Source organism: Clarias gariepinus, chromosome 7 (assembly GCF_024256425.1).
Source record: "Clarias gariepinus isolate MV-2021 ecotype Netherlands chromosome 7, CGAR_prim_01v2, whole genome shotgun sequence".
Lineage (NCBI taxonomy): Eukaryota > Metazoa > Chordata > Actinopteri > Siluriformes > Clariidae > Clarias > Clarias gariepinus.
In genome coordinates this window covers 20761757-20789674 of record NC_071106.1, presented here as the reverse complement: position 1 = coordinate 20789674, position 27918 = coordinate 20761757, and the positions used below count along the sequence as shown (strand labels likewise).

Here is a 27918-nt window from a genome sequence, read left to right as displayed (position 1 = left end):
CGCTTGGCACAGGCTACTATGTAGTGCGCTAGTATCTATGCGGTTCTTGGATGGACGTACTCACTGTCCCCGCCCACTTTACTACAGACGCACGCGCGGATTCGCCTCGCACAGCGGAGTCTCGCGGCTGCAGGTGGCGCGGGAAAACTCTGCGCTCCGTTAAAACACCAATTCAAACCCGCAGTCGGTGTGTGTGTGTGTGTGCGCGCGTGTTTCCTCTCTCTTCAGGATCTTTTCAGAATGACATCCCTGGGTAACGTCTGCTTCCTCGTGCCTGTTGCTTTCCATCTCTGTAAGTCTTGTCATGACATTATGCCTAGTGAGATAGACTTTGCCTGTGAGAACAGTTCTGATTGCTCTAATTGATCTAATTTGACTGATTTATGCGTTTATTCCTAACTTATGACAAAACTGTTTGTGGCTTTTGTTGTATTTTTAAAGACAGCGGTTGTAACGGTAGATCATGACAAACTTAACATCATGTCAAAACCGCGTAGACAATGTGTTTATATCATTTCATTAAAACAGTTCTGTCTCTTTGTTAAGATGTAAAATCTTTCATGGAAATTGTACCACCTACAATTTACAAAATATCATCTACAGTATTGGCTTGTCTGTGAAACCCGCTGGCTCACACGGTTAATTCACGCTCGCGCTGCTCACGCGCTCCCGGTGTTCCTTATTGTATCGCTCTTTATTGTTAGTATGGGTGTTTATTCGACGCAAAATTAAGCAAACCAGTACAAATGTACACCAGCGTCAGTAAACCCCCGTGCTGTAATTACAACACGTCCAAGAAAAATGTGTCACTAAACAACCGGCGCATGCGCCCTCTAATTCTGGTTATCCACGATTATCACTACAGTGCACACTTTTCTCCGTCGACATGTTTAATAAAAGCCGTTCTGAAATAAAGTTCGCGTGATTGCGTCCGCGCAAAACATTCCCACTGAATTCCCGCTTTATGCACGCAACGTAACTGATGCGCGTGAAGAAGATAAAAAAGACACGATGTGAGTACGAGCACGAGTCTTAACTCCCAGTCCAGGTGTTCGAAGGTTATGAAAAGCCCCGGATGTTGCCGAAACGTTGTCGCGCGCGGGTTAACGCGTCGCCAAGGTTTGCGTTGATGTAAGTGTTCCTCAGAGGACTGAGTGTGTGTGTGTGTGTGTGTGTGGAAAGGGGAAAGCAGAGAAATAAATAATGAACGTTGCGCATCTGTTCTGCTCTCCTCTGGGACTTCCAGCTGTGCTCCGTAACGCCGGAGTCTTCATTCAGGAGAGTGTGTGTGTGTGTGTGTGTGTGTGAAACCATAACGCGGCTGCTGTACCTACTGCTGTGCGCTTTTACATACATATATGTGGAAAGAATGATGAGAAGCTGATCAGTAGGCAGGACATTCCTGAGGAATTTGTGTTGCACATGGAATAAACTAATAAAATATAGCAGCTCCTCTAAAACATTATCTTACAATTGAAATCATTTTAAATATGCCTACTTTTGCCTTTTATTTTCTAAATAGCACTTGCACATCTGAATGAGGGTTTCGAGGCACAGACTGTAGGAAATGTAACTTGAGGACACTGATTTGTGAGCTCTTTTTTTCCTATCCCTTGCTCTGGTGACAGTTCTAGTTTTGGAAAACAATCGACTTTTGTGTTTTTTTTCTTTAGGCTTTTCATTTTATGCACAAGTCTGTGGATAGCAATTTATGGACCAGCTGTTCAGCAGTCTCCCAATCTGTTAGCGATCTCATTTTAGCTGCATTCATTTTTCAATGCATTTTTTTGTAACAAAGCTTAAATATAGCTGTTTTATGAGTTTGACGCATTGTGGTTTACCTGCAGTCAGTTCAAAACATGAGCCCTGAGGTGTCTGTAACCTAAAAGTGTAGGATTTGATCTGTGGAAAATTGGGTTTCGGAATGCCTCTAGGCATTTTAAAGATTCGGATCTGGATTGATTTTTGTGAAGACCATATATGTTGAAAGCATTTTCAAGTATCAATAATTAGAAATAAATTTAGTATATTGAAAATATGAATGCAAACTGATACTAATTTGAAATAACAAAGAAAAACATACTCAACTGCCTGTTTTGCCATGATTAGGGATAGTTCTTGTCACTTACAGTAGCATTTTTGTCACTGAGCATCTGTTAGTAAACCTGCCCCTAGCTACTACACACTCACACACACACACACACACACACACACACTCACACATTAGCACTGTATTCTTTTCACACAAATGCTGAGTGACAGGAGTTAGCAGCTGTTGCTAGACAGCTGATGTGGTGTCATCCTTGATATAATGAGCAGTTAAAAACATGGACGGTAAAGTAAACTTCAATTTAGTTTACAACATTTATGTTGTAAATATGGTGTAAATTTCACCAACATTTGTTGCTTGCTGCAGCGGTGTTTACAGTTTAATGTCTAACATGAAGGTCTTCACTAGCTTTTTAAACCAGCTGAAAGACAATCAAGCTCACATTACCAAAACCTACAAAATACACTCCCTCACAGTGTGTTCATTTTATGAGTCAAATTATCAAAATTCATAATTAAAATGTATACATTTGTGTTACAACAAAATAATTGTAAGACATGCACTGGGGTTCTTACTCTCTTTTCTTACCATTGTTGTCAGGTTATTTATGTTGCCAGGGAAACACCATTGCCAATCACTGTACTGTCTGATACACACACAGAAAAATGGAAATGTTGCATAGCATTGAAAAAGAAAATGCAGTTTAAGGTATTAATTTAATGATCTGACCTTGTAAGTAACAATATTATAAACCTATTTTAACATGGAAACCATGTTTTCAAAATCTTTAAATTAAGCTGATCCATCCCTCATCTGCAATACTCCTACACAAATACAAAAAGCTCATGACCTTACTCAGTTCTGTTCACATCTACACAATGAAGTAAAAAAGAATTTATTGCAGCTTTAAGCAAAAAAAAAAAAAAACAGTGAAATAAATGTTAAAACACAGTGGCATGCAAAAATTGGGGCCCCCCAGGCAAAACTTTTCTTACTAGGCAACTAAAAGAGATATAGACGCCTCAATTTCATCTCTTGCAGTTTTAAAATAACAAAAAAGGAAAAGGGTCCAAAGCAAACGTTTGGTCACCCTGCATGGCCAATGAATCCCCATGTTTAGGGATTAAAGCCATTCCATTCTTTTTAGTAGGATTTTTGTCCATTATTCCTTTCATAAGGTATTTAATCCATTCTTAGATTATTTTAAATCCACTGGTCAGCAGGCTGTGATATGTGGCATATATCTTGCTTGAGGTAGTTCATTATGGATTTTGAGGTGTATTTTGGATTATTATCCTGTTGTAGATGCCACCATCTTTACTTCTTCCGCTTTATTACACATGGTGTAATGTGTGCTTTCAGACTTTGCTGGTATTAAATTGAATCAATTCTTCCCTTTACCAGTGAAATGGTCCCCATGCCACTGTCTGCAGCACAAGCCTAAATCATGATGGATCCACTCCCATGCTTAACAGTTGGTGAAATCCTGCGCATTCTTTCTCCAAATATACCTTTGCGTTATACATCCAGAAACTTCTATTTTAAGTCAGCACTTATTTCCTGAATATATCAAGCTTGTTTAGATATTTGTTTGCAAACTTCTGATGCTGATTTTCTGTGGTGAGGTAAGGAGTTGTTTTGATGACTCTTCTATGAAAGTCATATTTGTGTAGGTGTCACTGCACAATAAACCAGTGCACCACCACTACAGAGTCTGCTACAATGTGCTGAAGGTCTTTTGCAGTGAAACAGGGATTCTGATTTGCCTTTCTACGAGCATTTATCTAGGAAGGTTTTCTTGATTTTTCCAGACCTCAACTTGATCCTTGACAGTTCCTATTAAATGCACTTTCTTGATTACATTAATAACTAAAGGAATGCCTAGTTAATAACGCTTTGCTATCGTCCTATCGCCTTCTCCTGCTGTGTGTGAATCACTTATTTTAATTTTTAGAGTGCTAGGCAGCGACTCAGCCCATGATTGTTGGGACTGCGCAGTAAAATCATCAGTGTTGATTTTGAGTTTTCTCATTGCAACTGGACGGTAAAAACACTGTAGGGTGTTTATATACAGTAGGTTTATATGGGGTTATATTCCAATCGGCTAATAGCTCTATGCGAAATAAACTGCACAAAATAGTATTTAAAAAACAAATTACATTTATTTAAGTTTTAAGAGTACAGGTTTTGTAATAAATCAGTTTTTGATTCAATATGTATTCACTGTTGTAAAATTGTGCAGTGGGAATTGTAGCAGGGAGTGCAGTTTAAAGTAAACTTTGGAATATAATGCAGCATGGATGTTAATTCACTGTGAAGGTTTGAGAAGTCTTTCTTGTCAACAGTATTTCTAAAGCTTCTAAATGGCCCTTCCTAGTGGTGATTGTGAACAAGCCATAGCCCCAACAGGCTAATTAGGGTCTGAGACATTATTTGAGAGTTCAAATCTCCTGGGGTGCTTTTTCACTTTTAAATGATATAAATGTGTTTAATAACTTTTCATCATTAACTTCATGCCTTTTGGAGATCATTACAGCAATGTAAATACACAGTAGACCTATACAATGCAGCTTTAAACTTAAATTATGCTTATTTATAGCAATGTTTCTTTTCATTTTTGCAAATTCAGGTTAGAAAGCAGTGGTGTCAATTATGCTTCAATGCCACATAAGACAAAAAGCTATCGAAAACCACTCCATGCATTACATTAAGACATTTACTTCATTTTTTAGATTCAAAAGTACTTTTTTAATGTTCATCAGAGAAAAGGTTTGTACTAGGTTTGGACATTTTTCTTTATTTCATTCTCAAGATCATCATCTCATTCTTGCTGCTTTACAAAATGGTGGGAAAACTACACAGCAGAATAATTAATTCTCCTGCTCTGGATTAATAGCATGGTTTTGTGACTTGAGCTACCATGCACAAGCATTTAAATGTAATAGTTACCATAAGTCCTGTAGGTCACGCATCCTTGCCAGTTCATTGCCTTCTCTGGTATACACCTGAGCCAACTCGAAGGATTTAATAATTATCCCATAAATTAATCAGGAAGGAATTAAATAAACTGTGGCCCATGAAATGAAATGAAATGGAACTGCTCAAATGTATCTACATGACTAACAATTAATTTGGCATGGGATTATCATTACCATACCAAATACAGATCCTCAGGTTAACAAAAACAGATTCAGGGATTTTTTCCCCAGTCATTTGTATTAAGCAATCTGCTCAAGAAGAGATATGCTGTGATCAGAGTGTATGAGACCTGATAGACAAATGTAACATGTACATCTGAATTATCAGGGGTTTCCTTTTCCCGGTAACTGCCCACTAGATTTGCCAAAGAAATTTCCCTCATGCAGCTTTTAGTGGCTTGCTGTGTGGCAGGATCCTTAACCGCAGGGTGCAGTTTTCACTTTCCACAGAATGAATGCTCATGACCATTTTAACAAAGAGTCACAGGAACCTGTGTCCTCCAAGCAGCAATGAATTTTGATCAGTTCACTGGCTCTACTGTCTGTGTGTACGAGAGAGAGGGAGTGAGAGCGAGGGAAAGTCATACAGAGCTTCCACAGTAATTAAGATTACCGAATAGCACTTTTTAATGTGCAGAGAACAGAAGCATTTTGAAAATGGACATTCAAGGTCACTTTAGCATTTCCCAGGTGACCATGACAACAGATTTAAAATAAGTTTTCTCACATGCAAGATCTAGAGAAGATTAAAAAAAAGTTAAATCTAGACAGTAAAATCCCGATTGTTGATTTAACACTTTCAGAGTGCATATGAGTCCAACTGGACCTATATTAACACTGCGTGGTGGTAATTCAACACTGACATTGGCTGCCATGGCTGTGTGGCCATGTACTAACAGAACTCTTGTAAATACAAGGCGGGCTAAAATTTTTAAGCAGCTGATGATGCATAAGGTTGAACTAAAAGGACATTTTATATTAGCTATCAAAAAAAAAGCACACACACACACACACACACACACATATATATATATATACTGTATATATATATATATATATTGTATAGTAATGATTTTATATACAAAAGCACTAATCTAAGTAAGATGTCAGTACGTACAGTATTTTGTGATGTGGTTATGCAGAGGTTTAAACAAAGAGCACATCAATGAAATAAACCCCTGAAAGATTTTGTTCCATGGAGAGTGCTGATCAATATTTCATTACATCAGCACACTGTCAATATCTGCTTTCTAAACAAAATAATAATAATAATTATTATTATCAGCATAATTATTGTTGTGGTTGTTGTGTTGTGCATATTGATTACATGAAATATAAACCAATCCACGATGCACATTTTTGGCCTTTTGTTTACAGTATATTTGCAGAGGGGGACATGAGTAAAAAAATAAATCTGGCTGTCACTTCACATTGACTACACTTGACTAACTGCTCACTCGACTGTTCATACCCTTTACACAGCTGAGGAAAGACCACTTCACTGTACATTTTAGATCATTAGAAGCATGCTTCTTACTAAACAGCCATCTGTTATTTTCAGTCTTTATATACAGTTAAAGATAATGTTTGGGCAAAATATAGTCTAGATTCTCCAGGATTTCCTTGACAAATTCTCAGGGCAAGTAAATGAACTGAACAAACAGGGCAAAGAAACTGTTAGGACATTATTTTAGGCACATTAGAGGGTAGAAACTAGTTTAGAGGAAAGGGGGCAAAAAACACAGCATAGTTTGAGGCAATGAGGAATGCAGTGCAGTATAGATGGCGATTAAAATACTGCAAGCCTGTTACACTAGTGTAGAGGATGTAGAAGAAAACAGAGCAGCACAATGCAGACAGGACAAATTAGATTTACATTTAAGCACATTTATGCAAATTGACATACAATAAGGCTGCATATAATACAAGCAGCTAGGTCTCGAAATTACTGCATTCACTAAGCCATGAGGAACAACGCTGAGGAGTCTGATTTCAGATGTTCTCCCACAATTTAATGGTATCACCAGGCGTCCGTTCACTCACAGACCATCTGAAGTAAATCAGTCTCTACACCTGGATACATGTGCTAGCTCTAATAAGTTAAAGCTGGGCACTTTGGTGCTTGAGTCAATAAAAACTCATTAGAGCAAGAGCTGGCTCCAGTGCGAGTGTCCAGTCCAATGAGCTTCGCATTTATTCTCCATCACAGGACTGGATATAGAGCAGCATCGATCCTCTCCTAAAGCTCATTTATTTGTAGGAGGGGGAATTGCCGTAATGTGGCTCTAACCAGGACTTTTGTCAGGGGACGCTTTGCTTCAAGCTGTGATTATTCCTATGTGTGTGTATATTTTTGTGTCAGATAGATAGAAGGGAGGAAGAATGTGCAGGAATATGATGTTTTAAGTTTACCTTTCTGGATTCAGATATATGAGACTTTTGAGCTCTAAACAGAGCTGTCAGTTTATCCGCTGTCATTTAGCGTCTTCATTTGTTTTATTTACTTCTGGTCCTCCAGCACAGCCTTTTTTGCAGCCTGTGCAACAACACACCTTCAGTGTCAGTCCATAAAAAGCTCATCACTCTAGTTATATTCCTACCAAATAGTTGCAAAATGGAGATTCAGTAATTTTTTTGTTGGCAAAACCTTTTTATGCAGTGAGGGAAATGAGGACGTGGAGTAAGCTTAAGAGAAAGCAAAGCTGCCTTATTCATTTTTTTTTCTTTCTTGAGTGCGCCTTTGCGACTTTCTTTAGCAAATTTAAACCACTACAAAAAAGAAATTATAACAAATTGCACATACAGTGTTTCCACTGTCATTAGTCTGTTCACGTTCAAGGTTACTGACAGCTTTCCTGCTGTTACCTCTCTCTCTCTCTCTCTCTCTCTCTCTCTCTCTCTCGCTCTCTCACACACACACTCTCTTTCTCTGTCACACATTTTTTTTACTGCAAAATAAATAATGTATAAATGTTCTTTAATGACCACACACAGCTGTAACCACTCACCCACTTTTTGCTCATTCTCTGAGACCTCCTCCCATCATCAGCTGGTTCTTAAAACCACAATGTCACTTGCCACAGTGTTCTGTATCTTTGTTCAGCAGCAATATCACAGGGTGAACAAACATGCATGTGTAAAAAGAAAACCAGGCTTGTTTTCATGTCAGTGCTGGGGTGACAGAAATATACTGTTAGGAAAAATATAGAATTGTCAATGTCTTAAATGAAGCCATAACAACAAATCATTTCCTTATAAGAAAGGCTAAAAAACTGTCTACTTGACTGGACGTGACAAAGCAAAAGGCTTTCCTGATGATTCTGTAGTTAGTTGGACAACTTGCATTGTCTCCTCTAATCACATTGGTCTCTCCTAAACTTATTAGCTTTCATGGTGGCAGAGTGGTTGGCACCATGGCCTCACACCTCCAGCATTGATGCTTGGATTCCCGCCTCTGTGTGTGGTGTTTACGTGTTCTCCCCATATTTGGTGGGTTACCTCTGGGTACTCCTCTCACAGTCCAAAGATATGCACTGTAGGCTAATTGGCATTTCCAAATTTCCTGTTATATTCTGTGTGATGAAGTGGCTTACATGGTTACCCCAAGTCCGAATAAGCGGTATCGAGGATTAAGTAGTCAGAGTAAGAGTGACTGTAAACAATCAGAAAAGAACCTTACCATTTGCTGAGGTTCATGGATGTCATGTCATTGGCACTGCTGATCAAAGTTATAAATGTCCGCCATGCAGAACCCATAACCCATAAGGTTCAGATTTTTTTTTTTTTTTACATTGAATTCGGTAGCAGTGAATGAATTAAACACATTTAAGCGATTTTGGACCTGGATAGGAAGACCAAGTATACTTGTTGTTACACCAAGTTGTTGTTTTTTCTTTTAGCAGATATCTGCCCTATCAAATTATAAATGTTCCAAGAACACTGGAGCTGACTACCTGTAATTGTGTATAATTGTTTTAGATTAAAATCCCCAACAAAGCAGTATTTTATGTGGTCTAGTGTGGAGGTTCAAGGTGAGTACTCAAAAAATGATAGGTTATTGAATTTGTTACATAGAAATGGCAGAAATTCATTAATAATTTTTTGAGGTTATTTATTTTGCATCTTCTCTTCAATATTTTCTAGGCTACTCATAACAAGGACATTTTATAATGTGCTTTAGTAGACTAATTGGTTTTCTGTCATTGTCTGTTTTATATGCCAATCCCAAGAGGTTGTAGAGAGGAACACAATTATTTAGTTTTCCATATCCTGATTTAATAGCAATATAGTGTCTCATGGAGAACAAAAAATGAGGAGCACAGCTAGAAGAATTGGCATTCAGTGGCAGAGCTGTTTGAATGATGTTTGGAAAGAGCCTATTGATGTGAAGGTTGTAGAACATTTCTGCTCCTATGTCTAAAAAGCTTCTCATAATGCTGCATTGTTTCTCTGACTATTTTTAAACCAGGGCTACTGGATAGGTGTAGACCTTCCGTGCCCTCTCTGTGCCACACATACTCTTTCTCGCTCTCTGTCTCAGCCTAACATCAGATTGTCTCTTTGCTGTAATTTGAATGCTAATCTAAATTTAGGTCCAGTGTGTTGTACACTCAAACTGACCATATGCATTATATTTAACAATATGTTCCAGATTTTTCTCCACACTCCAATCTGTACCACTTCTTTCTCACCAAAATACATTTTTGTCTTGCATCAAGTGGTGGATGAAAGTTGTAAAGCATTTTACACAAAAACACTTAATTGCTTTGTTCTCTGGGGGGACTTTACTCAAGAATATAAATGGTGCAGTGCAGTGGTTTATAAAGCAACTTTTGGATATCTGATCTGTTTGTTCAAGCTGAATGCAAAAAATGTAATGGTAAACTGCAAAACACACACCCCAGTGGACTGTTTATTGTTGCTGGAGATTTCAACCATGCAAATTTCATGTCAGTGCTCCCTAAATTCCATCAGTATGTGGACTTTGGGGAAAACACACTGGATCTTGTTTAATGCCTCAGCCCCACCTTGGCTACTCAGACCACATCTCTCTTGCCTCTAGCTACTAGTGATGCGCGGGTCGTCTGGTAACCCGCGGACTCCGCGGGTAACCCACGCGTCGGGTTGGGGCGGGTAAAGAAATTGTCACTTTATTTGCAGGGCGGGTTGGGGCGGGTCATTATTCTTCATTATCATTCTGGCACCTAGGTGGTGGAATGAACTTCCTCTAGATGTCCGTACATCAGAGACTTTGACTATCTTTAAACGACGACTCAAGACGCATCTGTTTCTCCAGTACTTGGACTAACCCCCCCCCCATGAAAAAAAAAAAAAAAAAAAAAACTCAGATGTGTTGGACTAATGGTACTTAGTTATTAACCTAGTTAACCCAGTGTAAGTATGTATCCAATGTTGTAAACATTAAAGCACTTTTTGTAAGTCGCTCTGGATAAGAGCATCTGCCAAATGCCTAAATTAAACTTAAATAATTCTTTTGACTATGTAAAGCTGCTTTGCGGCAATGAAAATTGCTAAAAGCGCTATACAAATAAAATTGAATTGAATTGAATTGAATTGAATTGAATTAAATGTAAATGTAAATGTCATTAAAAACAAAATTAATTTAAAAAATCCATGTATGTTGCATGCAATTCCCTATAGCCTTTATTAAATATTTGGGAATATCTATTTTCATATTTTATTAAGTTCTTTGATAAGGTTACATCACGTGACAAGTCACGAAAGCGACAAGCAGCTACCGCTGCCAGTCACAACAAAAACAAATAAATAAAAGTGAAGATGGAAGACGAGGCGCGGGAGAAATTGAGGTCGGGACTTTACATCATTAAAAGAAAAAAAGGTCAGGCTGCTAAATCTAATGTTTTAGAATGTTATATATATTCATATTCATAATCATATGTTGTTGCCAGTTTACACGGCGATGTTTCCAAGCACTTTCAGGCTGAAATAAAGGCTGTTTTTATTTGAATTACAATGCGTAGTATGTCTATTCAATGGTCGCGGGTGCGGGGCGGGGCGGGTTGTTAAAATAGATACAGTGGTGCAGGGCGGGCTGGGGCAGGCCGAATAATTCCATAAAAGCGGGACTCGCGGGTTGGAAAAATACCCGACCCGCGCATCACTACTAGCTACAGCAACTGCACCGATGATGTCACTGTCTCTAAGAACATCATCTCACGACTCAACCAGGAACCATGAATTTACCGCTGAGGTGCATGCACTTTTGAAAACCTAAGACTCTGCTATTAAAGCAGGGGACAAGGTGGCCCTAAGAACAGCAAGGGCCAAACTGTTGTGCACACTCCCAGGGAATCCACAACTTCTACTTCTACACAATTACTTTTACTGATGGCTCCCTTCCTGATTCGCAGACAAGCTTCCGCGCTCGGTTTGGTGCACAGAATGATAAGACAACAAGGAAGTGTGGTAATGTGAGGAAAGCTGCAGGACCAGAATATCCCTGGCAGATTGGTCAGAGAATGTGCTGAACAGCTGGCAGATGTTCTTATTGGCATCTTTAACATCTCTCTGAGCAGCGCCGCAGTTCCAACAAGCGTCAAGACTACCACCAGTGTCCCCGTGCTGAAGAAGTCTTGTCCTGTCTTAATGACTACCGGTCCTGTTGTACTCCCATCATCATGAACTGCTTGGAGTGGCTCGTCAAAAGACACATCAAAATCCTTCTGCCACCCTCACTGGATCCACTGCAGTGTGTATCATCATAACCATTCTATGGATGATGCTATCTATACCACACTCCATCTGGCCCTCACACACCTAGAAAACAAGGACACCTAAATTCGAATTCTGTTAATAGATTTCAGTTCAGCATTCAATCTATTATACACCCCAATACCTGATCAGGAAGCTGAATCTATTGGGCGTGAACACCTCTCTCTGTAACTGGAGCTTGGTCTTTCTGACCTGAAGGTTTCAGTCAGGGCTGCGTGCTCAGTCCCCTGCTGTTCACACTCTGCTCTGCTGTTCACACTCTGCTCACCACTGACTCTTACAATTTCAATAGAGGGACTATCGAGAGCATCCTGGAGCACTGTCTGGTTTGGAAATTGGGCCATCTCGGATCTCAAGACCCTACATTGGATTGTGAGGACAGCCGAGAAGATCATCGGGGTCTCTTTTCCTCCATCACAGACATCTACACCCCATGCTGCATCCGCAAAGCCACCATCATTGTGGCTGATCAGACACACCCCTCACACACACTCTTCACCCTCCTGCCATCTGGAAAAAAGGTACCAAAGCATTTAAGCCCTCATACCCAGACTGTGTAACAGCTTCTTCCAACAAGCCATCCATCTCCTCATGGGAGGGACTGGACATGCGCTGATCAAACACACTGATCTACAACCATCCAGCAATTTCACATATCAACCAGCCATTGCTTTTTTTTGCACAATATCATTACCAGCTATTTGCACATGAACTCTTTTCTATTTTCACTGCTACTTTAACAAGAAATGTTTACTGTTTCTCATCTGTTATTTCTTGCACTACTCATTATTGGATTCTGTCATGTTGTTGTCGCTCTTGTTTGCACATTTGCATGTGCACTTTATTGCTACTTTGAATCCTTTTGGTGTCTTGTGTATAGTACTTAGATTGTTTTTTGTTAAATCATGGTGTTAATGTGTTTCGTCTTAGCTAGTCAGCTAATTAGGTGTATTAGTTAGCTAGTTAAATTCATGTTGTTAATTTAAGTCGTTAATTTATGTTGTATGTATGTAGCGCCTTAGTCCAGGGGTCACTGTGTACTGAACTGTATATGGTTGAAATGACAATAAAAGCCTACTAGACTTGAATTAACACATTTGGTACAGATGCTTAACCTAAAACCTGTCGTATGGTTCTCCTTGCTTCTTTGTCAGCAGTTCTTATTAAAAATGTTACACTTTACAATTTTTGGACTGATTTCTCTGGAACAGACAAAAACTGGAAAGCGTAAGAGAATGTGACCAGGCCGATTAAGTGCCATTGTGGCCAAAGTTCAGGCATATTCAAAAAAAAAATTTTTTCTTCCCAATTTTTTTTATTTATTAATTTTCCATTCACCAGTCATATATCGTATTATAATTGACAATATCAAGAGTTGACAGTAAAGACAATCATGTGCTTCCTCCAAGACACAAGAAGGCAGCGAGCCAGATATCAGTTAATAACTGTTGCTTATCCTGTGATTCTTCACACAGCTCTATCTTTCTTTACTTGTAACTATGACCCCCTAGATGTCCAAAATTAAACAGTGTTGCTATGATTGCCTGGAGAGAGCATGTCATCTCAGAAATGACAGCCAGAATGGCTCCTTTGGACTCTGGATGTGTGTGGCATTGTCAAGATTCAAACTTACAATCTCTCAATTGGCGGAAAAAACCTTTCCTGTCGCTCTTCCTTTTTTGACCAACAAAAAAAAAACAAAAAAACTTGAAAACACAAAACTATATGCTTAAGCCTGAGCAAGTGATCATTTAAAATACTGAGTTGCTCACATTAGTAAATTTCAAATGTATCATGTGTGTAAAAACATTCTTATCATCTCAAGCTCACTTTGAGGTTGTCCTTTTAGTCACAAATAGCTCCCAACTGCTTTTATCCGCCATTTAAATTGGACAAACTGTAAGCATAACATTGCTAAAAATATGCTTGTTTCTGTTTATGTGACTCCATTTTCTGCACAAGCACATATTTAACTGACTGGTTATGTAAAAACTGAATGTTTCTTCCATCACAGGTCTAACATTAAGGGATATTCGTTGTATGATTTGACTTGGGCAACATGAAATTGCTTTGTCTGTTACAGAATTCGGCCAAGATTATGTTGGTGTCCTGTCTGGTGTGACAATAATTATATATATATATATATATATATATATATATATATATATATATATATATAAAGTTTAATAAAAGATAATCAGGTTTGACTTTCCACACTAGACCCATCATGGTGTGGTTAACAAGTTTCATCCTTACCAATTTTGTGTGCCTTAATTGTGGTTTTGTTTGTTTTCACAGTTATTGGCTGGAAAAAAGAACCAAAGTTACTGAAGTTGTTCCTGTTATAAAAAGATTCTTTTTTATGTACTTATTAAGTCTGCACATGCACTTCACTTCGCCCCTCTATCAGTGTTCTAGGAGAGGAGGTGTGAATGGAAAACACATAGGGGTTAACCCAATCATTTGGAAAGTGGTGTTTCCTAGCAGAGTTAATTATCAGGTATTGTTTTGTGCAGGGCTGAGCTGCTGGAGATCCCATTTCAGAGGCTTTCCTGGGGGAATTAGGTGTGCTGTCTGCCTCTCGCACGCTAGTGGCTGACGCCAGCTTCATTACTGCATCTTCCTTAACGATGCTACGCCAGAGAGTGCCATAGTTACCACAGTAAAGTTACCATAGTGCTGCTGAAGAACTGCAGCAGTTGTCTTTGAACATGACAGTGGCAATGTGTACAGAGTGTCAGAGACTCTGTCTTTTGCTTTCATTTATCACATCATTGTCAATGCTTTCTGAATGCCACCAAACTCCCAAATGTTTCCCATTTATGCTTTCATTTATTGGAATTGTTTGAAATGTGTGTAAAAAAAAAAAAAAAAAAAAAAAAATATATATATATATATATATATATATATATATATATATATATATATATTTAAGAGCTCTTAAGAGCTCTTTTTTTTTACTTTAAAAAAAATAAAAAAATAAATAAAAAAAATATATATATATTTTTTTAAGTAAAAGTCACAAACTAGGCTTCTCTGAGCTCAAAGATGCTTTCAAACATTTTTCTTTGTGTAGGCCCCATTAAAAACAATATGTGGAATTTACAGAATAGAAGGTGATATTTTGTCTTTTACTATAAACTATATGTTGACAAAGACGAAGTTTTTACACACACACACACACACACACATGCACAAAAACACACCATTGAGGTGCCTAACATCCAATCCCAACCACTTACACACAGTACTAAACTAAAAAAAACACTTATACCTGTGACTGCAACGAATCTCTGCTTTGTGTGCCAGCGGCATGCTGTTATATTTATATCTCAGTGATAAATTGAGCAATGAAGCCTTTCTCAAGATTTCCTCCCATGGTTTAGAAAGAGCTCTTATCCCAGCAGGTAGCAGACAAATGTCTTCATGAGATCTTGTGCTTCCCTGCATTATTTTACACTGCATGTGGTATTAATGCTATCACTGCTATCTCATTGTAAAATCATTCCTGTCTTTGTATATAAATTACAAGGGCAGCGATTTTAATTAGATTGGTTTAGTCATATATGGTATACAGTTATAATAATGCATTTATCTCAAATTTAATGCCTTTCACTTTATATAGATGTAATTATTCTAAATAGTTCAAACTTGGGAAGAGCACTTTTTTAATTAGTGCTTTATGAATTTCAATCATACATTGTTCATTATACTGCAGGCAACAAAAAGGATACAATAAAGCAGAATTCTTCATCACTTCTGTAAGTTGCTCTGGATCAATGTAAATATAAGGATGTGTTGTTTTGGGACAAAGCATAAAATGATACATTAGTTTTGGTTTGCTAGTATGGAATTTTCAAGAAGGCATGTTGATTATTTATGGTGGTATCTTTATTAGCTGAAAACTAATAAAAAGTTGATGAAGTGTAATGTTATACATTGAAAACAACACAAGTATGGCTCCAGATAATAAGAATAAAAAATTGCTAGTGCGCTAAATGTTTTTATTTTGCAACTAACTTTTATCCATATAGCCGCCAGTGGCGACCGTCTCCCACGAAATAATAAATAAATAAATGCAAGCAGTGATCTTTAATCTTTTGATAGACTCCTCTCCCTTCTGCATCTGTCTGTCTGGTATGAGAGCACATGAGCATGCGATAATATAGCAAGGCCGCGTTCAATAACGAGACCGCTCAAAAACATATGATATTTCATTAATCTATTTAACTGTTGTACTCTCATGGACATAAAAAGTATTGCAAGCTCTCTTCTAATTGAACAGAGCCTTACTGGGCTATTACGTGCGTTCCCGTGCTCTTGTTTGCTGGCCATAATTTGAGCTCGAATGCTCATTAAATTTAACATTTAACTTGTAAGTGTTTAATTTATAAATGACGTTAGTTTTTTTGGTTTATTTTTTCCAAAACTCGTCCAGTACCTTGATAACTAGCGCAAAGGTAGTTAGAGGTAGGTACCTAGAGGTAGCCTCTACAGTACATCGAACATCATGTCAGAGTCGAACAGTGAAAGTTCTCAAGTATCCCAGTAAAAGTTCCCATCTTGTGGACCGAGACCTACCGTTTCAAGTGGACTCAGTTTGCTTGCTTTGTGCACCCCAAGGTTGCCTTGTGCACACCAACGCTGTTCAGGCAGCGTTCACATTTGTTTGAGTAAACTGCACTAACAGAGCAACTACACCAGAGTTTATTTTAATTGTCAAGTGTGAACACATCTAAAACTACTTTTTTATGCAATTTCTGACAAAGGCCTAGTTAAAAGCAAAGAATTGCATGCAAAAATGGTGACCCTACAGTATTTATGTTAATGCAAGAGATAAAGTAATAAATGGGTTCTGCAAAGTGAGAAGCAGTATAGGGGGTGTGCAGCCCTGGCTGGGGAGGTTTTCCTGGGCCTGTTGATGTCAGCTTCAACCCACTTTAGTGGGATTCCTCTATTGGAGGATTTCTCTATCGGAAATTACTTATTGTTATTGCCTTCGACCAATTAACAAAAGAAGATGTGCTGATAATCCAGTTCGATGTTGTGCTCAACCACCCCTAGTTTTCAATTATTTAAGGCAAGTGACACAAGACACTCAAACCAGAGAAAAAACAACCTAACAAAACCCAATGACAGGGCATGTAAGGTAAGTGAAAACACTTAACTACTCACCTTACTCATGGCCCTTTACCATTGGTCAGGCATTCTCAGGAATGTATGATGGTGGTGCTCATTATGCTGTCAATGTCATACAATTCAGCTGGTAAATCTGCCTGTCACCCCAAAAGTGCCATTGCACTCCGGCCTTTCATTTAATGTCCTCTTAGACATGGACCTTGTTGGACCATTAGATCAAATGGCAGGTGTGTTTCTCTTTGCCAACTTGCATGAAACTCATACATCACCACAAAGAGACAACCCTCTTTTAAAATTGGGGGCATACACAAATGCCTTAAATCAACAAACTGTTTGATTGGTTAAGCTCACTTTTTACTTGACATTGGATCTCATTGAGGGATATTGAAGGATCCTCTTGACTCTCATATCCCCATAACGAAAAACAACCTTTTTCACAGTGTTTCGTTTACACCAGTTTGTCATCCTTGTGTGCATCAAACAGTGTGTTAGGTATTAAAATGATGAAGAATTGTGTCCGAGCTAATCTTTAAGCTAAGAGAATACGTTATTTCTTGTTGTGTCCGCCATGATGGCATGATGTCTGAAGATCTCCGTTTATTCTCAGCAAAGAATTTAAACGGTGCTACGTCCCAAACATCAAAAGAACCAGTCAATAACATGTCAGTCATAGAGGGACCCGGCGACAGACAGGTGAAAGGAGATGCATTTGCATTCTCCTGATTAAACTAAAGGGTTCTAGCAGACAAGAGCCATTTGGATGTATCCTCGTCTGGATACAGGATATAGAAGGTGTTACCACAGAAGACATGAGGAAGCACAGTGGGGGGTCTGTTCTCAAGGGACAGGAATCTTCTTATTAGATTACATTGTCTTACAATATTATAAAACCTTACACAGTGTCCATTTTTCTGAAACTGACTTGTGAAAAAAATTTCTTTGTCTTGAAGGAATCATGTGCAACAGACAACCGTAGGTCAGCGTTTGACCTAACTGCTGAAACTCATTTTTCTCTTTCTTATGAATAGGAGATGGTTCATTGCTCAGTCCTGCTGGGGTGTATAGGCCAGAGCTGAGTAACAGATGGAGAAGTGCAGTGAGAAAAGAGACATTATAAATGTGGTCTAGATATAACACATTCATCTGTTGTAGTGATTATTGAATAAAATAATAGCTTATGATTTTTTTTTTTGCTTTGGACATTAACAACTTAAAAAAGATTCAAAGCAGGATATTACATGATATATTAATTACTACTGCAAGCTTTTGAAACAAATGTTTGCAATTCTGAATCTAACATTTGCAAGATTGGTGTCTGCAAGTATTTCTGTACAATTATCTTAATATATCTGTTACGTAGCAGAGTGGCCTGGCTTAAAGAGGGGGAGTGGAAAAAGCAAAGTTGACCACAGAGTGCAGAATTTTTCCTAATCCATTCTTCTCTCTTGGCGCTATCTGACTGGCCTGTGGCTATTTGCTCTGGACCATCAGGCCATTCATTATTGAGGGATGGAGTGGTCGATACAGGAAACAAACTCTTCAGCCAGGCAGTACTGATACAGCACTTTTATCTGAACTCTAAATGTCATTGAGGGCTTGAGAATCTCTCCTGGATCCAAGTTCTCAGCACTGGTTTGGTCTGAGACATGAAAAAGTACCTAGTGAAGGACAGTGTGAAATACTTTTGATATACTGCATGTCTCAAAGTTCGTTCTTTCTTTCTTTCTTTCTTTCTTTCTTTTTCTTTCTTTCTTTCTTTCTTTCTTTCTTTCTTTCTTTCTTTCTTTCTTTCTTTCTTTCTCATGAGCTTGTAAGAAAGCATAATAAAGTGCACATACCATAACACAGAATCAGTGTAAGCACTGAACTTGTTTTCCCGTGACGAGGCGTTCCCATTGAGTAGTGATGAGGGTACAGTGACACTTGAAGTGTATTCCTTATGTCCGTAGTGCTTCGTAATTTCATTTTCGTTGCTGTCACTGCAGACAATTCCGTCTCAGAAAGATAGATTGCTGGAAATGGAAGCAGGGTTTTTAGTTTTTTTGTGGTGATTCCACCCTAATTTTAATCCAGAACGTTGGCAGAGTTAAAGTTGTTTCAAACACACTTTTAAGGCTGCATTTATTATGCATAGCAGGTTTGAAGCATGTGAACCACCTGTTGCGATGTGCAAACAGAAATGAATGGGGGGCAACCTGACGATAAAACACTCTGCAGATGCTGATAGTCAATAAAATGAAAATAAAATAAAAAATATATTTTTTCATTGTTTCTGTGCAGCCCGGTACCAAATCATCCACGGCCCGGTGCCATTCCGTGGCCTGGTGCTTGGGGACCACTGGTCTATCTATGTTTGTCAACCCCTTTACAATTTCCAAAATATCACCATTACTTTAGAAGGTAATTCTGATTCTGAACATATGGTCATTTATGTTTTGAGACACATGATGCAGGGCAACCACAACAAAATGTGGACGCACCACTTTAATCAACATCAAGTGCAACACATTCATGCTTTTTCCATTTTAATTGTATGACTGTTATTTTAGAATAAATAGAACAATTAACAGAAACAACAATGTATTGTTTTATTGTATAGAAGAAAAATCAGTACATTGGTCCGTGCACAATTTATGCTTTTGTACTTAATGTGTTTTTAATGTTTAAAGTCTGGTCAAGTTGGCAGGCTTAGTGTCCTCCTCCAACATCGTGCCACATAAAAAAAAAAAAAAAAATTAAATATAAAGTTCACTCCAATACTTTCATTTATTTATTTATTTATTTATTTATTTAAGTCATTCAGAGGTGGACTTGCTGGTGTGTTTTCCTGCTGCCTCCTAACCCAAGTGCACTTGAGCTAAAGTCATGAGACTGTTAATTAACTGTAGTTGGGTAGTGTTAAAAGTTTATCAAACTAGAATAAATACTATCAAGTTCATTTTGTTCTTGCTTAGATTATTGGTTGTTGCTTGGCATTTGGTTGATATGAATGTACATAGGACATTACAGGCATTGTCTCACAGAGTCCTTGGATCGATGCAGAGCTCAGTTTACTAACTGATGAGTGCTCTTGTGGGTTTCCCTAAGGTTCTCTGATTTCGTCCCACCTCCCAAAACATGCCAGTAGGTGGGTTGTTGTCTTAATACTGTATATGAAAGTGTATGTGTTGCTTTGCGATGAACTAGGGTATATTCCGACCTGTCACGCAGTGTTCCTTGGATAGTCTCAAAATAAAGGGATTTCTAAAGATGCGTAAAGGATAAATTAATGTACAATTCAATATATATAGAAAACTATGTAGGGCCTAGAGAGATAGTGCCTCTGATCATCTTAAATGCAGGAGGATAAGGCACTGAAGCGCTGAAGTGTCTGCTTGTTTTACTTGCATTGTTTCCAGGTCTTTATAGCCTGGTACTTTACAGATTGTAAGTATTGAAGTAATGAAGTAGTTTTCTCTCCCTTGCACTGCTGTCCCATGTATGCTTTGGTTTCTTTTCCTCCCTCTCCAGGTTGTCATTAAATGTTGATGGGGATCACTGAAACCAATAATCTCACTGCAAAAACGTTGCCAGCAATCAATAGGTTTGCAGCACTTGGGGCAGGTGTAGCAGAGAGACAGGGAAAGAGGAAGAAAGCTTTATCTATCAAAAATTAATAAAGAATTCCCACTGGGGACAGAGAAGAATGCCAGCGATCCACTCACAGTCCCAATTAAGATCCTCAGTTAGGCCTGCTGGTGCTTTTGCGGTCTGACTATCAGTAGGTATGTTTCATCCAAAAGGAAGAAGAACTCAAGAACAGAAGATGCAAAGCGGGTCTCTTAGGGAGCCAAGCACACTATCATTTTACTTGTGATTAATGCATATCCACACACAGCTTTGGAAGCAGTCAGCTAATGGCAGGGGTTTAAAGACTTAAAAGATAGCATGCAAAAAATGGATCAGTTTATCTGATACTTTATATGTAACATCTTTAAATCCCTTTGCTTTTCCTGTGTCCTCCAGCTCACATATGTATAACTATGTATAAATTTGTTTTATTACAGACTTTGTTGGTTTCTTTCTTTTATTTTATTGTTCTTCATGAATCTGTGACATTCTAATAGACATGATTATTTTATACAGGTAAGGGAAACGTATATGGATTTATATACATTTTTATTAAACATAACAAAAAATGTTCTCCAGCCTTTTGAGAACGTTGAACAGTTTTGTTTCATCAATCAGTTTTTATTATCTGTTTCAATGTATAGCGGTAAATGATTCTAATTATGATTTATTGGTGTTTTTTTAATCTGACCACAACCCTGAAACAAATTATATTTCTTTCATCCCTCATATTTTACTCCACTGTCATGATGGCAATAAACCACAAAGGTAACAGGGGAAAAGTGCTGCCTAATATAAGTTTTTATCTGTGTTTGCAGTGTTGGTGCCCAGCTTCAGCTCCATGGCAGCTGCTAGAAGGTGTAGCTCCATCTACAAGGGCTTTGCCCAGTGTCTTCTGGCCCTGGGGGACAGCTTGTCTGTCAGCAGCCAAAGAGAAGAGGACATGCATGAGATCGACTCAGTCTGCAGGTCTGTAGACTGTAGCATTAGGCTAAAACACACACAGTACAGGGATGTTCTCAAACCGAAACGAAAAGATATGAGAGTAATGCATCAAAGAAATCGGTTCCCTGGGTATACAAACCTTTGTGGCACTATAATCCAGTTCTACTGACACACAGTGTAATTCATTCACACCTCAGCATTATGTGTCATACTCTGCTTGTGGCATTGTCAAGGACATAATAGGTAATATAGAATACCATGGCTCACTACCACAGAAACTCATTCATTGACTTTTTACCAGTGTTTCTCTTTCCATCACATCTATCTTCCTTGTTCACTGGATTCCTATCAATCGCTAGTCTGGGCATCCAATTTATACAACGTCTCCTCCATGTCTGCAGAAGCTACACAAGTAGCCATTGTGTTTTAAAACAGGTCCTTCTTTTTTGACCCACATCATGTTTAAAGTGACTGGGTGACCGGAATCATGACAACTGCACTATACTATTTTATAATTACACCACAATGTTGTTGAACTCCCCATTTTAATTCGTCAGAAGTTGTCGATTAATTTTCAGCATGACTCTTATAAAATCTGTATAATCGTTGATATGATGACATGCATTTAACATTTATTGAAAGGGTTTTTAGTGTCAACCTAAGTCAGTAAGTCAGTTTTCTACTATCGTAAAGTCTTTAGGAAAGATAGTGAAAGATAGTGGAAAAAAAATTGCCTTAATAAAATAAAAGTGAGAAAACAAGATGACCCGAGTCATAACATTAAATCTACTATAATTATAAATCCATAAAAAAAGACATTCTTTAATTAAGTAGGAAATAATTACTGACACATTGTTGTGGTTTGTAGTGATTATTGTTTTCATATAGCAGCACATCTAAACTGTTTTATCACTATGCCACAGTTACTTAAAGTGTCCATGGTGCACTTTTTTTCTGTGGCTTCAAGTACCAAATATTGATCTACATGATTCATCATTTTTTAAGTACCCTTTATACCTTAGAAAAACAGGTTGTGTTAGAATAGTAATGGAAAATATATTTTATAGAAAATTAGCTTTTTTATATATACTGTATATATACACTGTACATAATATATATATATATGTCACAACTCACTCATCATCTATACCGTTTTATCCTGTGTTCACACTGGACAGTGTGCCAATCCATCGCAGGAGACACAAATACACACACTCACACATTCACACCAAGCACGGAGAGGACATGCAAACTCCATGCACACAGAGACGGGAATCAAACCCAAACCCTAGAGGTGCAAGGTGACAATATACACTTACCTCTGCTGCAGAAGAGAAGTTTATTTATAGTTACCAGCCTCGAAAAATTACCAATTAACAGCACACCAAACCAGAGACGTTATGAAGGCTTTACAGAGCATATGTAGCAGATACATCTCAGCATTAACTGTTCAAAGGAGATTATGGCATATTTTGGATGCCTTCAGCATTGTTTTACAATGTAGAAAGGAATAAAATTCAGGAACAACCAAGGAGATAGAAAGTGATTTCAAATTTTTGAGCGGTATGGTGTAGCACTGTAGCATTTTCCATGATTGGAACTAATCCTCCCAAACCTGTTCCAGCATGACAATGCCCCTGTGGACATATTGAGGTCTATAAAAACATGGTATTTAAAAATTGAAGTGGAAGAACCTAAGTGGCCCTTTAAATGCCCTGACCTCAATCCCACTAAATGCAGTTGGGATGAACTGCAATTCTGATTGCACCACAGGCTTTTTTGCCTGAGAGTCGTGCATGTTCTCACTGATACTTATGAGGGCAAAATGGTCATGATGTAGTGGAAACCCTTCCCAGGAGAGTGGAGATTATTATATAATTATATACTGTATATAACAAAAATAAGGGAGACTAAATCAGGCACTGCATGTTTCAAAATTTCTAGATTTTTCTATATTTTTAATACATTTTTCTTATATTATATATTTTGTATTATATAGTGTTATTTTATTTTTAATTTTATATTTAATTTTATTTTTTCTTAGTTAAATTTACCTTCTGTTTTCCTTTTCATATTTATTTTCTATTCATTGTCTCTATTTTAAGGTCACAGGCAGTTGTCCATGCATGTCACTGCATATCGTACTGTGTATGACTGTGTATGTGACAAATAAAATTAGAATTTGAATTTGAAAAGCATGCATGTTTGTTAAGGTCAGGTGTGTATAAACTGTGGGGCAAATATACCGTAATATCATTATATGTTTAGGCAATTTTCCTAAAATAATTTGAAAAACCTCCCTTTCACATACCATTAGGCATTGTTTATTCCCAAAACTAAACTTAAACTCACTCACCACTTTATCCTGTATTCAGGGTCACAGGGAACTAGAGCCTATCCCAGAAGGCTTAGGGCACAAGGCAGGGTACACCCTGGACAGGGTGCCAATCCATCGCAGGGCATACACACACATACATTCACCCACGCTACAACCTGCATATCTTTGGACTGTGTGTGGAAACCGGAGTACCTGGAAGAAACCCACCAAGCACGGGGAGAACATGCAAACAGAGACGGGAATCAAGCTTGGCCGGGAATAGAACCCCAACCCGGAGGTGCAAGGCGACAGTGCTAACCACTACACCACGGTGCCGCCACTGAACTAAAACTGAGAGACTTAATTCAAAACATGTTTGTTTAAAGCTATTTTAGATATAATCTGGAGAATACAAGTGAACAGTTTGACAGCAAAATGAGATAACTCAATTTTGCTGTTTAGGGGAAAAAAGCATATCATGTCTCTTGTGCACAAATCGATTGTGCATATTTTCAATTTTTCAATTCAATTACATTTTTTTATTTAATTGAATCATCACGATATGTCAACTTTTCCCCCCCGAAAAAATGGTACTTGGGTTTCATGCTTTGTGCAAAACATTGAGGTTGAAAGCTTCTCAAATATGGATATATAGTGATTTTTAAAGTAAATGTTTTTTTTTTCAAGCTTGCATGTCAAATATGAATATTTTGCCAAGAAAGACTTTTACCGTCAAACTGTTTAAGGATTGCCACTTATTATTTGTCGTCTATCAGATTCATTAATATTTTTGTGTAATTTGTTTATGCCAGTTAGTTTGTGTAATGGATCATTACAGTGACTAACAGCAATACACTTAGGGGTGCAGTAAAATAGTTTATCACAAACTATAAATATTTGCCCTGTTTGCAGGAAATAAATATTAAAAAGATCCCAGTGAAATAATGCTAAAGAGGTGAATGAGATTAACTTTTTTCTTGAATGTAAATTGGAGCTTATAAATAAGCCTATTGTTTTTTGGGTAATCCTAAAAATGTTGAACTATACTCGTCTAGCTATGAAACAATGAATATACAAGGTTACAAATGTTAAACTTATGGACGGTATTTTTTTCTGGTAATTACTACATTGGTATTTTATGTTGTACTAGATTTTTACCCTTTCAAACTTCTCAGGTAAAATCAGTGAGCTTCTGAGAGTTGGCAGTCAGCCATCTCTGCAGTAAAATGTTGTCCTTTCCCTGAAGCTGTCCCAGTTATTAATGAAGCCTGGTCCCTGTTATTCTGCAGTTTAGTTTAAAAAGCCTGAAATTTAGGACAACTTGGATCTTCTTTTTTCTGCATTAAGGTTTGCTATGGGAATAAAATTATTCTTACCCTGAACTGCAGCGGTGCCCCAGGGATCAAGGGCTCTTTAAACAATATCAACACTGTCTTAATGTGCCAGAGCAACATTATAACAAACTCTAACATTAAAACCACCTGCCTAATATACTGCAGGGCCTTTAGCCACCAAAACACCTCTAACCAGATGACACATGGACTAAAGAAGACTGCTGAAGGTGCACTGTGGTATTTGGCACCAAGACATTAGCAACATATTCTGCAAGGTGTGGTCTCAATTGATCATTGACCTGTTTTTGTTTCAGCACATCAAGCATCTTCAAATTGAGGTTTGGGGAATTTGGAGGTCAACCTCACATTCCACAAACCGTTCTTCAACTTTTTTTTTCACCCTGGCAGGGTGCAATATTCTGCTAAAAATTCTGCTCCACTGCTATTAAGAATATTGTTGCCTTGAAGGGTTGTACTTGGTCAGACAAGCTAGCCTGTGTGCCCTATTTACATCAGTAAGCTTTGGGCAACAATGACCCTGGTTCCTGGTCCATCCCTTCTTGGCAAGCTTTTGGTAGGTACTAACCATTACATATTGGCAACTTCTCACCTGACCTGCAATTTTGCCATCAAAAGCCATCACGTCCAGCCATCACAATTTGACCCTTGTCAAAGTCGCTTAGGTCCACAAGTCTATTCTGCCTGCTTCCAACACATCAACTTTAAGAACTGAAGAATCTATAAAATGGTGACATGGTGGCTTATTGATTAGCAGTGGCAGATTTACATGTGGGCAGCCTAGCGTGGCAAAAAAGAAAACTTCAGAATGATGATAACATTTCCGCCATCAAATTTCTATCTCTAGTTTACATGTCACATTTTTCATGCCACCACGTTTGTCGCCTAATCTTGTTGGTGCCCTGATCCTGCACTGGAGTAGGAAGGTCTCCCACCCAGAAATATGACATGGGGAGGCTAAGTGGACTTCACGTTTCTTTTTCCACATGTGGGCTGACTGTGGAAGGAGGAAAAAAAGCACATCAAGCTTTATATACAGAAATGCAATTAGTAAAATCTGCCACACTACAAAACGCTCCCAAATAAACTACAGTTCATTCAAAATACTGTGAAACTATACTATACTGTATAGTTTGGCAGGCATACTATATGTTGCATATTCCAGCTGTTTTTAAACAGGAAAACTGCAAGTTGACATTCACAGCTTATAAAGAACGCTAACCGTTTTTTCATGAATACTTGTCATGTCACTTAATGTTACATTCACATAGAACAAAAAAATAATTTATTTATTATAACAAGAGATAAATGTTTGGATGATGGGTTTATCATTGTTAAAGATTCATCAGTCCTCTTATTTTGTAGAATATTAGGATATGCAGCTAGTGTTACCTCTATTTCACATATTGTGTGGTCATTATAAATATATTGACTATATAAAAGAATATATATAAGTCATGCATTATATGTTGGTTGTTTACTGCAATCGACATGATTTTACTTTAATCTGGAAAATGCGTTTCTCTTTTTATGTCTGTCTGCATACTGACAGTCACAGGACACAGAGCAAAAAGCTCTTCATTAGATCTACTTCAGGCAGCACTTATTTATGTGGAGTTCTTGTCTGAAATTAACAGCAGCATAACTTTCCCTGACACTTCAGTTCTCATTTTTATACAGAAGTGCCTTAAGTACTCTAAGGATGAAATATTTTGAAAAAGAAAAACTATGACTGTGTAGACTATCTTTTTCATCTCTTTGAGTGAACAGCATAAAGGCGTTGTGACAACTCACTCGTGAGACTTCACGGACTCCACTGCAACATACTCACCTTACAGAAGAAGCAAATCTGATATATTCTGTGGCAATGTTGTAGCTAGAGGGTGGATTTTATATAGGTTCTGGATATTTTCTGCCCATGTCTTTGTTGTGCGACATACATAGATTTTATGTATGGCAGTAGTATATAGTGTTTATTAAGAACATTGATAGTAAATGTAGTAAATGTGTGTGTTTTTTTCTAATATGCTGCAGTATATTTATTTTTGCCTAAGAAGTACTTAGCTATACCTATCCTGCATAGCTAATCATTTGTGAATTGTACCTGTTGTAGATCATGGGATGATTTTCATGACTGTGCAAACTTGGCCATGGCTGGCTGCCCTGATGAAGCCGCTGCTGTGTGGGAGTCCCTGAGACAAGAGTCGAAAAAGATGCAATTTGCAGGTAACCTGTACGAAATGTGCTCTGGTCGCAGCCAATCGGCAGCTGACACAGGGGACCGGAACCCAGATGAGACCAATCAAGAGTCTCTAAAAGGAAAGACCAGTCATTTAAGCATAGGCCAAGGCCTCCTTCTCCCCACATGCTTGTGTTTATTTTTCCTCTACTTTTGGATATAAACCAAGACATACTGTTTCAAGAGGCGTGCAGTGGAATGTAATTTATTACCGATGGACTGACGTGTGATGTTGACATTTCCTAAAAAGTAACAACTTGTAAATAACACTTCTTTTTTTTTCTGTAAAAAAAAAAAAAAAAGCATGATTTTGAACAAAAATCTACACATGTATAGTGCCCTTTAGAATTATTGGCACATTCATGAAAATAAGCAAAAAAGAATGTATAACAAGAATAGCACATGCAATAAGTGATCTACAGTATGGAGTTAAAACATTAAAGGGCATTGTGTAGTTTTATTTAAACATGCTTGTTTGTTTTTTTGTTTTTGTTTTTTTCAAACACAGTAGTGCAATATTTTTCTACAAGACATTG

General features: G+C 37.9%; 1 protein-coding gene across 1 annotated transcript; it reads left to right on the top strand.

Annotated features, from left to right (window-relative positions):
* Positions 1-123: 123 nt before the first annotated feature.
* nrn1la (neuritin 1-like a) lies at positions 124-27918 on the top strand. The gene is made up of 3 exons (XM_053501063.1): positions 124-292; positions 21348-21498; positions 27257-27918. The coding sequence occupies exons 1-3, from the start codon at positions 241-243 to the stop codon at positions 27543-27545; spliced, it is 492 nt and encodes a 163-aa protein (XP_053357038.1). The 5' UTR covers positions 124-240; the 3' UTR covers positions 27546-27918.